The sequence below is a fragment of the Trachemys scripta genome, chromosome 7 (genome assembly GCF_013100865.1).
Source record: "Trachemys scripta elegans isolate TJP31775 chromosome 7, CAS_Tse_1.0, whole genome shotgun sequence".
NCBI lineage: Eukaryota > Metazoa > Chordata > Testudines > Emydidae > Trachemys > Trachemys scripta.
Genome location: NC_048304.1, coordinates 15274395 through 15288077, shown reverse-complemented (window position 1 = coordinate 15288077; position 13683 = coordinate 15274395). Strand labels below are relative to the sequence as shown.

General features: G+C 40.0%; 1 protein-coding gene across 3 annotated transcripts in view; it reads right to left on the bottom strand.

Annotated features, from left to right (window-relative positions):
- ITPR1 (inositol 1,4,5-trisphosphate receptor type 1) overlaps window positions 1-13683 on the bottom strand; it is a 252648-nt gene that overhangs the window by 60589 nt on the left and 178376 nt on the right. For all 3 annotated transcript variants that reach the window (XM_034777902.1, XM_034777903.1, XM_034777904.1), the window contains 2 exons: window positions 1842-2022; window positions 947-1200 (listed from right to left, as the gene is read on the bottom strand). In XM_034777902.1, coding sequence (XP_034633793.1) covers window positions 947-1200; window positions 1842-2022 — 435 coding nt within the window. The remainder of the gene's footprint in view (window positions 1-946; window positions 1201-1841; window positions 2023-13683) is intronic.

Sequence of the window (13683 nt, the reverse complement as noted above, 5' to 3'; positions counted from 1 at the left end):
TTATAAATGCTGGAGGCAAAGCAGGGTTTGGGGTGGAGGCTGACAGCTCACGAACCCTCATGTGATAACCTCATGACTCCCTGAGGGGTTCCGACCCCCAGTTTGAGAATCCCTGCTTATGAACGTTTGACACAGAATGAGCCCACTAGATACTTGGTCCATGCCAGGAAGCCAAAAGCAAAAATAATTAGCTCCCACAACTACTGAGGCCAGCAGCGAATGCTGCAAGCCATGTAGAAGATGAGCACCTTTAAATATTAGAAGAGGGGATTTCTGTGTTCCTTTGGGAATTCAATAGGAACGGATCTTGTTTTTTCCACCTCACCCCTCATCACTCCTCTCCTAGAACTAATCATTGAAGGCTTACCTAGTTCTACAACTGGATGCCTGGACTTTATTGATTTTATTACACATTTTATGCAGCATCATATACACCAGTTTTGGAATGGATATCTACATAGAGATGGGTAGTTGCAATGTGGATTGGCTAAGCTGTGTCTGTATGGAATTGCCTCCAAACGTCTCATAAATGTATACCAGGATGTCAGAGATCTTGTCTGTAAATACAGACCTCTTAATCAAGATGGGACCTGAGCTGGAGAAAGTATTAACAGTAAAAAAGCCAAGCTCAGCTATTTTCAGAGTATTGTGTTGAGAATTATTCCTGCTGAGCTAGGATGAATAAAGAGGGGTTGGGGACAGGAAAGAGCCAGGGAGAGAAGAGAAAGTGCCTTCATGCCATATGTGGCGGCCATAGACAGACTTCATTTCAGCACAGTTTTTGTCAAGCAATCCACAAAACATCCCGTTCGTTGGGATTTGAAAGAGATGAGGGCATGCATGGCTCTCTTAGGTCAACTGAGGCTGTACTGGGAAAGTGGCACAGATTAGAGAGGTTGATGTGATGGCAATGCCTTAACTCTACATGCATATCTGCCTATGGTACCTGTAGATCCCGGTTGTGGTTTTCACAGAGTAGCTGTAAGAAACGGAGAATGGGCTGCATTATTGTAATCACAGCACTCATCTCCAAGTCATCTTTGTTCTTGTCTGGTGCAGACTGTGGTCCATCTGCAGCTGAATAATGGTCATCAGGATCAGCTTCCCTCCTGTATGTATTATAAGCCTTTCTTGTAGCAGCAGAGGCCTCTAGCAACTGATCCCGGACTTCCTCTGTAATTTGTGTTGTGGGCTCTTTCACTAGAATACATGAGAATGGAACATATGAAAAAGAACTTCCACCTGGTAATCTGAACAAAAGGATTAGAGGGGAAAAAAAAAATCTATTCACACATTTCCTATTAAAGTTTTACACACAGACCAGCTCATCACCTTCATAACCTTTTCAACACGCATGTTTAGTACAATGAAAGAGACTGGGTTTAGGATGATAGCATGTTACCCTTTTCAACAAATCACAGTAAAGTTTTTAATCCTTATATTAACCTGTTAGGGAACAGATCACAGGCACATAACACCATTAGGAGTTTTAGAAGAAGACCTGTTGTGTAAGAAGCTATTTCTCCAGTCCTGGGTTATTTTTAGAAAGGCACTGACCATAACCTACAGTCCAGGGCCATTACTATCGATCAGATTTAGGCAGCATCTCAGGCTAGACAAGTTGGAAGAGTCCCATTTCAAATACATTTCATCATTTCAATAGTACAATCTCACAAATGGATGGAGAGAGAATGCTGCTCTTGAGATCCCAAGGCAGGATACCACTGATCTCTTAACTTTGCTCTGTGGATCACAGCACTACTGCATCAATCACAAGGAGTTCAATAAGTACAGTGCTTTGCTCCCATGTCACTTTTCAAAGCAAAGAATTGGAGATTTACCTCTTTTCCTAACTGGTGCATCTCTGTCTGAGTCCTCATCTTTCTTTTTATTTCCCAAGTCACTGGTGTTTACTGTGACTGTAGCCTTGATTTCTTGTTGTGCCACCTTCATGCGGTCATAGAAAACCTTAAAGAACTTTTCAGATTTCTTATCTTCTGTTAGTCGGCAGAAGAACGAATGCTACCAAAGAAATGGAACAAGTATATATTTTATACAGAGGCTTGAGTCAAGAAATTATTTCACCTGCCCTTATATCCAGTGCACTATGGATTGAAGGACTAAAAATTTAATTAGCTTTCAGCACAGACAGAACTCTGGAGGAAAGAAGACTAGATCTTCTAGTTAAGGAGTCCAAAAATGTGTCTCAGTTACATTAGCTTTGTTATTAATATTTCCAAATATACTTTTAAAGAAGATAGTGCAATTGATCATGTTATCCCCGGTACATTTATATGGTACACTTCTCCTTGTACCTTCCAGGTAAGCACAATGGAATATCTTTATACATATTTGGGTCTCAGCTCATCGAAGCCAAACATTAACAATGAAATATACAGATAACACTGTCCTTCCTGCAGTCCCTGTTGAGTCAAAATGATTGTGGCTCATAGGTTTAACATTCAACACTAATCTCAGAACCCTAAAATGTACAAACAGGACAAAGATTTTTTTTTTCCCCCCAATTTGGAGTTTCTGTGCTTTGATCTGTCTGCTGCAGAGCTATTTAAATATATATAAAATCTTAATTCTCTCTCTAACATAGCTTTATAAGCAACAAAAAAGCTCAAAGTATTAACCAGTTTTTAATATTCGTTGTTAATTTGTTTTTCTGTCCATACATGTAGAAAGACAATTTTTCCCCTGAGACTGAGGAGAATGCAAATCACATACAGGTCACAAGGAGCCAACACAGTAAGCAATCAGACAATTTCTTATGAAACCAATATGCTGTTACATAAATCAGGATCAGAGCTTACACAGGACTGGAGGATGAACTTGTAAGTGGGTCACCTTATGCAGAGAATTATGAAATTAGTTAGCATTCTGTTGCGGCTCATGATCCAACAGCTTCCCATGATGAATAGGGACGAAGTCTGATTTATTGAGAAGACAAATTACAAAGGGGAATGGCAATATATCTTGCATGCTGCTCTGAGAAACAGACTACACAAGGCAATCCTTGGAATGTCTGTCTTTGATTACTCCCTGGCAGTTCTGGTTAGAACAGGAGCAGAGGGACTTGCTTTGAAAGACTAATGTTACCTCTTTGATTACCGTGGAAGAGTGGGAGTGCTACTATTCAAACCTCGTGGCTGATACCTACATGAGACCCCACGAAATTTGGAGCAGTCTCTACCAAACCAGGAAGGCCTTAATTACCTCTAATTGGAAGGAATTAGTTGGCCAAGAAAAAAACAGAACAAAGTAATTTTAAAAATGGATAAAACAAAAAACCTATACAAAATCTTAGTTTACTAGGCAGATTTTATACTCAACTATAACCAATAGGTCTGTCAAATAATTGCTAGAAGGGGACAAATAAGAAACTAAGATAATATTGACTTCATTACACTGAATTAATCTACCAGGAATACAGGACAATACAGACCATCCCACGCAGAAGCAAACCTCTGGGAGAAATTGTGAACTACATTCTGAAAACCAGTTAAAACAATTGCATCAGACAATTAACCTCAGTAACACATAGGAATATATTTTTTACCTACAGATAAAAAAATTTTCAAAAGCCATCTATAGAGAAGCTAGTCAAGGACTGAGCTGTGGTTTTCTTTTTTTAAAATGCTGTTCTTGAGCACATGCATAGTATATTACAGTATATACTGGCATTAAACACCTCTGTTAGACAGGCTTGGCTTTGAAAGTATTGTTTCCCTTCTTTACTTGTGCCTGTTCAGATTTGGTGTTAAGTGCCAAGAGGCTGAATATAATATTGAACAGCTAATTAGTATCAGTATCTTTGCTGGGGATAGGGTTTAACTCATTTAAAACATGAAGGGAGGACTAGGGATGGAGACAGGAAGTGGAGAGTTGCAGAACCATCAACACAATATCTTAGGCGGAGTAACTGGACATAAACAAAGGGAAAGATGAACAGCCAACTTTAAAACTTGATGCTGCAAATGGAGAAATCAGGTAACCACAGGGACTGGTTTTAGCTTCCATCCTATTTAAGATGTATTCCCTTTTCAGATCATTAGCAAAAAGCTCAACATGTTCATGATATTTGCAAATTACATTATTATAGAAGGTGTTAAGTACAAGTAAGTCAGGATTAATCAACAGGCCTCTAAAGAGATTAGAAATAGAGGAAAAACTGACATTCAGCCTGGAAAAGAGCATGCTAATATCTCTTGGGGGAAAATATTAAAAGAAAGATCCTAGGTACTCAATAACACGGAGAAACATGGAAAGCCGTAATGATGAGAAAGTCTATAAGTGATGGTGATACAAATGACTATCCCACTTCTAGTATCTAGTGACACTGAGAGGTACATTGTTCCAGAGCATAAGCTTTCGTGGGTAAGAACCTTCAGATGCAAGACTCTGAAGTGAGGTTCTTACCCATGAAAGCTTATGCTCCCAATACTTCTGTTAGTCTTAAAGATGCCACAGGACCCTCTGTCGCTTTTTACAGATTCAGACTAACACAGCTACCCCTCTGATAATTGTTCCAGAGGCACTGTGATGAGCCCAGGGTCAGCATGTGAATTGTTTTTGGGATCCTTTGGAATAGCGAGATTTATACATATTTTGATATTATTTCTGAATTTGCTATTTTTGATAAGAACAGCATTAATTGACACATGAACCCAAATTATATTTCCAGAATGATTCACTGACCAAAAGCCATGTATTAAATGTTAAGTTAAAGACTTTAAAGCTACCCCTTCCCTGCTCTCCATTGGACATGTACCTAGACTGTGTGTTTAAATAAAGAGGTATTTATGTAGGTTAATTAATTAATTTTAGATTGGTTATTTTGGACTAACCAATCAGATTGGTGCGCTTGATGGGATCTGTCCAGGTAAAATGATAATCAAGACCTGCCTCACAATGATTTTTGGATTTGTCCAAGATACAAAGAATACTATACCTTTGTCTTGATTATTTGGACTGTAAACTCTTGAAGCAGGCACTGTCTCTTACTAGGTGTCTTTAGGTGTCTAGCACAGCAGAGCTTTGATCTTTGTTGGGGGTTCTACATGCTACTTTAATACAAATAAGCAAGAATCAGACCTAGAAACTACTAATGAAATTTTAAAAGCAATAAAAGTATCAGTTTTAGAAAGGGTGACTGTTGCCTACAAAATTTGTTTGAGAAACAAAAGTTTCTGCCTCTCACGCTGGTGTTTTGTGTTAGTTGATTGCATGTATAAAGAACCTTCTACTTCAGAAAAAGCCTTCTCAACACAAAGGAGTGGTGAAGAAAAAGTTTTTTCTCTATAAACTACATGAAATAAATATTTTGCATGTTGGTAATGCTTATTTGCTGATAGATTCAGAAATGTTGCTTTTTTTGTTCGGGTGCTTTAACAGATTTTCCATTGCACGTCAGAGAAAAACTAGCCCAGTGAACATTTCCAATAAAGCATTTTTTGCATGTCATGTGTGCGTTTAATGGCTGTCACAAAATGATTGTTTCAATGTAGGTCAGAATACCCATCACCTTCACACATGAGTCAACCCCAAGCCAGCTGAGCTACCAAGATACTGTATTTTAAGAGGTGAGATTTTGCTAGTTGTACTGGAGCAGGTAGTTGTAGATGATAAGTATAAGAGAGAGAATCTAAAACTTGTTCACAGATATGGTTCCAAACTTATGTTAGAAAGTTAACATTGTTATGGGAACACCTCTGAAAGAAATGAAGGTTTCCGTCAGGTGAGGCAGAGCACCAGCATTCTGACTTGCAGACAGGAGGACTGTGACAGTTGGTCAGGCAAATGCATTCAGGCACAATGCTCTGGGATAAGAAACAATGAATTGTCATCCTGAAGGTCATAAAAGCACCACTAGCTTCGGCTGTGATGGGATCCATCTGTGTTCTCTCCAGCCAAGGTGAGGGAAAGTTTAGCCCCATTTGCCCAACTTAGGGCCACGTAGGCAACTTGCTGTGAGCTCAAGGGCTGCATTTAATTTGCATAGATGGCAACGGACTGCACCCAACCTCATCTTTGATAGAGCTGGGCAGCACACAAACTACAGCTCCCAGCATGTAACAGTCCACCTTGGGCAGTCAGCTAGACTACTCAGAATGAGACAGGATTTTAAGTTGGGACCTGTAGAATCTTGATTGAAGAATAGGGTGGGTAGCTGTGACTCACAGTACAGAGTTCAGTGGACTGTACTGTATTATGGCCTTTCCCATTAAAAGGGAGCATATTCCAGTAGGATATTTTGAAACTCCAGGGACAAAGTGGGGATGAGAAGCTCAGACACAATTGGTACCCTGGAAGCTTACGTCAGGATGACCCAGGTCTGCACAAGTGTAACACATGGTAGATTATTTAGGCAGTCAACACATCTGCATAAACGTGAGCTCACTGCATCCATATCACCCCCGTCCTGTGCCCGTCACATGTCTGACTATCAAAGGGCAGACTAGCTGGCATCTGCTGGATTTCAAAACCCGTAACCATACAACTACATTAGACTTCCTTTGTGAGATTTTTCTTGACTCATATCTACATTCGCACCCCACCTGCGGTTTAGAAATCCCATTACAATATCTTAGATTGGAAGGTGCCTGCCTTGTAGCATTTGGCACCTAGATCTTAAGGTCATGAGCACATCTGAATGGTTGAGACAAGCAGCTGCGCCTTTGAGCTGGACCTTAGAGTGCCCCTTTCATACCCATATCAACCCACCTCTCCCGCATATTGAGAAAAGCTCCTCGTCCGGTCCCATTTTAAGATGGGCTCTGTTTGCCCCATATTTATTTCCTTCCCTTGCCACTTCCTTCTTCTCTCCATTTCTAGCAGTAGTCCCCCTCAATTGGTTGGTTTTACTTCAAATGCCAACTAGGCTTTTTTAAAAGCACATTTGCTGTTTTTAAACCATGTTGCACAAGCATCCCTAGTCCTTTAGTAGGAGGAGCTCCTTAAAAAATAAAATATTCAAGCCAAGCACGCTGCAAGAATATGCTCAGTCACAAGGATTGGGACTGTTACCAAACCTGCATCTTGACACCGGATCAGCTGTCCGTTTCTGCAGAATTCAGTGATGATCAGACAGTATTCTGTTTCATAACAGTCATTTGCCATGAAACAAGAAATATCATATGATACGGGGGGAAGAGGGGGTCATGTGGTTTGTTTCATGAACATTGGATTCAGTAAACACAGCCTTAGAAGCCAAATTTACATCAATGAAATGCAGCACATCCCCAAAATGCAGCCACTCATGGCCATACAATTAACTGAATCACGACTCCTTTCCGACACCAGAGACAACCTGATTGTGATTAATTGCTATAGCCACAGCATGAATAAGAAACCCAACACATTTATATACTGCGTACATTTAACATCCACAACAGGAGATATTCAGCTGCACCACATAAGACAATGGAGAGACTTTCCTTTGAGCATTTGCCACAAAACATTCATAATTAACTTTCAAAGTTTATTGAGCCAACTGAAAAGTTAGCGGCTGCTTCTGTTAAATGATATAGACAAACACCAGGAGAAGGAAAATCCTTTTTCTTCCCCCTGTAGGGTTTGAAGCTAAAGGTTCACAAGTCCAAACTCCTGCAGTGAACTGAGGAAAATCTGCATTTCCGCAGTAGATGGTTTCCATGCAGGTATCAGAGCGGAGTGAGCCACACAGAACACAGCACCTTTCAGCTGTCTCCAGGGTTTACTGCACTTTGACACATAGCAAGAGGCTGGGTTAGTTTCCAGGGGACTGGAAAGGAGGGGAATCCAGCACAGGTCACCATCCTTATTCAAAGAGAATCAGCCTGATAGATTCATCTGAAGCTAATGCAAATAGTCTATATAAAACTGTCACAGGGGAAAGTGTTCCATAAATCTTTGCTAAAAACCTGTGAAATCTTTGCTAAAAGCATAGTTTCTCCTTGCTTTTGCGAGCCACTAACCTCTCTTCTTCAAGGAGAAACAAGGAACCCACTGACCAAATAGGAACCCCAGCTTCACCTTTACCCTACTAATGCAAATTATATTTGGTGAAAACAGGCTTGAATTACATAGCTACTGAACAGTTTAACACCAAATGGCTTAAAAGAACAGTGTCCCCCCTCCCCCAAAAAAACTATCTTTAGAATGTTCTATCAAACATTTTGCAGGCAAAAGGGACTAAAGCCACATCCAAATGACTTAATATACTAGCACAATAGAGTCCTGGCCCATGACTACCCCTCCTAGGAGCTACTGGAGTACAAACAATAATTCATCGGAGCTTAAGACCAGAAGGGACTATCATCTAGTCTAACCACCTGTATAACACATGCCATTACATGGGTAACTATGTGAAATGTATTAAGCCCAATAATTTGTATTTGGCTGAAGTATTACTTCCAGAAAGGAATCCAATATTGACTTGATAACAAACATGAAGAGATGGAGAATCCACCACTTCCCTTGGTAGTTTGTTTCAGTGGTTAATCACACTCACTGTTAAAAATTTGTGTCTAATTTCTAATTTGAATTTGTCTGGCTTCAGCTTACAGCAACTGGATTTTTGTTGTAGCTTTCTCTGCTCCATTAAAGAACCCTTGATACCTGGTATCTTCTCCCTAAGGAAGTACTTATACACTAAGTCTCCTCTCAAATTTTCTTTCTGATAAACTAAACCAAGCTCTTTAGTCTTTCACTATAAAGCATTTTGTTCAACCCTCAAATAGTTTTTGTGGCTCTTTTTTGTACCCTCTCCAATTTTTTACCATTCTTTTAAAAATGTGGACACCAGAATTGAATAATAATAATAATAAATAATAAACTATCAGAATGATTCATCTAGTGTGCAACAAGCAAGCAAACTAACAAAAAACAAACAAAACCAACCCCACTCTCCTCCCCACAACTCTCACAACTTAATAGTTTAATTCAATTTCAGGCACCTTGAAGAGAGCTGAAACTTAGATGCATCTTAGTGCCTGAAGGATTCTCTGGAATCTAACAGTAAAAAATGCAGCTGGCCAAAATGGAAGAAGCTTAGACAGATGGAATTACAGAGCTAGGGTAACTGCAATAGTGTGTACAAGTGGTTCTTAATATGTTTCATGCCTCAGCAATGGATAGCAAGCAACTTAGTTAACAATTTAAACCAACTATCTGCCCTTTGCAGACTAATGCGGAATCACATGGCAGGTTGTAAACTTTACTGACTGATGTCTTATTTTAGAGCAAACTGAAGAACTACAGCATCACAAAGGGCAGTAAAGACTCAGCCAACTTAAACACAATAACCTGCTTAACTACATGTGGGCCTGTGCACACTGAATCAGCACAAAGGATTGCCAAGTGGAAAAACCTAGAATGCCAGGGACCAGCTGAAGGCAGTTTGTGTCTGGTTCTCACTTTTCAAAGGCTTATCAGGTTTTGCTCACGTCTTTATGTGTATGTTTGTCACTCTTTCTGGGAACACATTAATCTATTCAGTTAACTGTTAACCAGACTTGCCCTGAAGTCACAGCTGTTCGTATTGTTAACCAAGAAACCGGAAAGATGAACATTCGTGCTTCTCACATCAAATAGCTTGGCTTCTGTTCCCAGACTTGATAATTATAGGCTCTATTATATGCTCTGTTTGCACGCTCATGTGGTAAGAAGTATTATCAAAACCTATTTAACAAACACTGTATGCAAAGTGTGTTGGTTCAAACTCACTCTCCTTTCTGAAGATTGAGATCCAAATGAGACAGTGCCTTTGGCATTAGAAGGACAGAATGTTTTCTGGACCACACCCTTAAAGCACAGTTTTGACAGACCTCCTCAAGTAAATTTACAAGTACAAACTCCAGGAGATCCCATTAATTAGTAGGGTGAGACTCTCTCAGGAAAACAGTCATGGTTTAACAACAACCAGTTAATTTAAAGTAAACCTGGCAAAAACTCAAAGGCTTATGTTGAGCTGGTAGAAACTAACTCCCCCCTCCATATAGAGTTAAATGTTAATCAATGAAGAGTGGTTTCATGAGAAATTGTTCAATGATGAACTTGACACGCAGGGATGTTTCCAAAAGGAAAGTCCCTTCAGCTACTGAGAAAAAGATTACCTCTCTGGCCTGGAATCAGCAGATCTTCCACTCCAATGTCAGAGAGAAATGACTAAGTGGAAGTTAGCTTGTCTTGGTTATCCTAGTGGGCTACCACTATGAACTATTACAAAACTTCTGTGTTAGTTTTATGAAGGTGTACTTGCAAAAAAGCTCACCCCCACCTCATCTAGCCAGACTGTACTTCAAGGTATTCGTATTTCACACTTTTAAAAATAAACGGCAAAGCTAACATAAGCACTGAGTCAAGTACAGAAACAAAACCTTTATGTTCTCCCTAGCCAGGCTGTAAGGGCTTTCAGCACAGAATAAAGTAAAGTTTTTTGTTTGTTTGTTTTTGTTTAAACAAACAATTCTTTCGGATACTTCTAAGAAATCCTTTGGTATTTCCTTGTCTGCTAAAAATCCATCATTCTGTGTCCTTAGTAATACCATTAGTCCCAAGGAACCTAACATTTGTTAATTAAAATATTTCTGGGTTGAACGTGTTCTGTAGCCTGAATTAAGCCCATAAGGAATATCTGCTGAATGCCCAACTAGCCATTTTTCAGCATAGCTTTAAACTTCATCTTTAACCACGGCAAGTGCAGAGGGAACACCATCACAGTAGCAATCCCAGCAATATATTCTGCAAACACACACACGCACATGGAGAGCACACTTATGTTACTGATGCTCCCCTCCAGGGCTATACTCTGAACTGGAAACACTGTACCCCTAACAACAAATCTGATTAAGGAGACTCTCGGGGAGGGACCTAATTGTTTAGTAACAGATCCACTTATGGTATTCTTCCCCCACAAACAATACAATGAAATCAGGTGGGAGAGCTAAGCCACTTGCTTCTGGAAGACCCCTTGTATTAGACACACAGTCCCAAATGTGGCATTTAAAAGCCTGGCGATCTCCAATTTAAACTGGCAAATAATTCACACGAGACACTAAGGTAAAAAAGAAACACAGGGGCAATGAGGTGAACTGAGATGACGGGGAAGCCAACAAGGCAACAATAGTGACTCATCAGTAGGCATGTGCCTGTTCAGTTTGGGGGTTAAAATCCCTGCAAACACGGAGCAGATGGCTCTAAAAGCGTGGGAGACTTGGGGCGCTGACTTACTTTCGACACAGGGCTTTTATTTGAGTTCCTCTCCACAGGCATAAGAGCGTTCACCCATGCACACAACAGGTCACATATGTGATCCATGTAACGCTCTTATATGGAAACGCATGTATCCCGCTTCCTTAGAGAGCCATGAGGAGGTGTGAGAAACACGGAAGTCTACAGACTCCAAAGAAGGTGTAAGATCTTCTTGAGAGACAGGGGAATTAAAGAAAACCATAGCAACAAGTCAGTCCACCTACCCAAACCACCCACCCACCACCAGTTTCATTTGCTGACGCACTTCAAAAACAAGCTGGCTCCTACCAGCTCTGGAAGGTGAGCAAGCCCTGAGAGCTCATTAAATTCCCTTCTCAGCTACTCTTGTATGCCTGCAGCTAGTGAGCAAGTAGGATATAAATAGAAATTATATAACATCTCTTTGTTGATTCCTGTGCTTACCAAAAACACACACACACACACAACCCTGCAGCATGACCTTGTTTTTCTGAATAGCTTGCCTCTGCCTGCTTGCTGAGGACTTTAATCCTGTTAGGGATCATCTTAAAAGTTTAAACAACAGGATATAGATTTCACAGACAGGGGAATACAGGCAATGTATTAAGCATTAGCGAGTTACTTCCTCGATTCCTTATAATTTTAGAATGACATCTGCTGACTGTTGAACTGACCCAGAGCTTCTCCAAGATAGATATATGAGAACATGCAGTTCTAAATAATACACTATATAGGTCTACAGAGATCATACCATGGTGAGGAGATTTAACATTCAGGCTCTGATATAGTTCCCCATCCTCATTTTTCACCCACATAAATGCTATATTACAAAGGGCAGAGTCAGTGATGCTAGGCTCCAGGAAGCTGCTGTCTTGATTACGGATGCTTGATTACGTGCAAAACACAATACATCAATAACAGAGTGGAAAGCGTCCACAAGTTCAATACCCTCTTCCATTACTATACTGCCTTCTTACCCACCCCGTTCACAAGCTGAGCACTCCTATCTGGTAGCTTTATCTCGTCCAGTGATAAAGAAATTCTTTTAATCAAACAAGAGCAGGAATGATTTCATAGCAGCTATTCAATCTTCAGTTCCCAGCGCAGTAATGTTATCAGTGATCATTTATACTATAGTGGTTTCTAAAGGCCCAGTGTGATAGATAGTATGTGTATGCACATGCATACACACTTATACATATATGACAGTCCCTGCCCCAGACAGCTTGCAGTGTAAAATCTCCTTGCTCACATGATAATCAGGGATATGGTGCAACATGTGTAGCCTTAATGATGATTTACAGTGTGACCAGATCAATTGGGATACATCCTGCAACATTTACACAATACATAGATCATTGATATAGTACCCACTGGCATAAGAGATGAATTATAGACAAAGAAGAGGACACGACTGCTGCCCTAAAGAGATTACAATTGATGGCATGCATGTTTGCTGAGAATTATGCTACCGCTCTTTGTAGGGAAAGTTTTGAAGCAGCAGTTTTGTTTGGAGTGTCATCAAAGCCAACAGTGACATTCTTTGGAGTATTGTACCTGGAAAAAGTTTCTAATAATTTCATGATGAAAAATGTAGATGACCAGCTCGTATGGACAACACAGGATGATAGTATTAGTTTTCTAAACAGAAGTTGCATCTGTCTTGAGAATATTATTTTTCAGATTTAACCCTATACCAAAAAAAATTGGTTATTGATTTATATAACTACCCCCGCATGCACATTTTATTTACATGCACACAAACGCAAAGACAAATGTATACTACACATATGAAGAAAGAAAACAAACAGTTTTTCTACAGTTAAAGCATTAGTGATCCTGAACTTGGATCAGAAAGAAAAATCTGACAATTCCTACTTGCAAGAGTTTAGTGGTCCAGAAAGCATTTGTAATGGTCCACCAACATACTTCATTTGACAACTTTCAAGACACTGGACCACAAAGCAGTTGGTATCACCTAGATATTTCGTGTGTGCACATGCAATTGAATGTTGAGTAGTTTTGTAATAGTAGCTTTTAAACACACAAAATACATCTTCCATATTTTAATAAACTGGACAATGCCCATTTTAAAAAAAATCCACATCACTCTGATCAGTACTCCTTAGTCAGAAGGTACAGAACAGGTGGCTGCTTAGAGTAGCAAAATATTAGGAGCAGCAAACCAGTCACTGTGGACTGGGAAGGGATGGCAGTTTGCTTAGGGCACTAGAATCCCTTAAAAGGTCCCAATTTTGCATATCCCTTCACTGCCTGAACTCTGATCAATTTTCAGGGTTAATTTCAAATCACCTGGTGTGCACTCTGAAGCAAGGTTGACCTAAATTCTGCAAGCAAGGCCTCTGGCTCCTGCAGCATTCCAGTGCAGCTGTCTAGAGATTCTACCTCTGCTTCAAGTACATTTAGATGATGGAATTTTTCATTGAAGTATATATGAAAGATTAA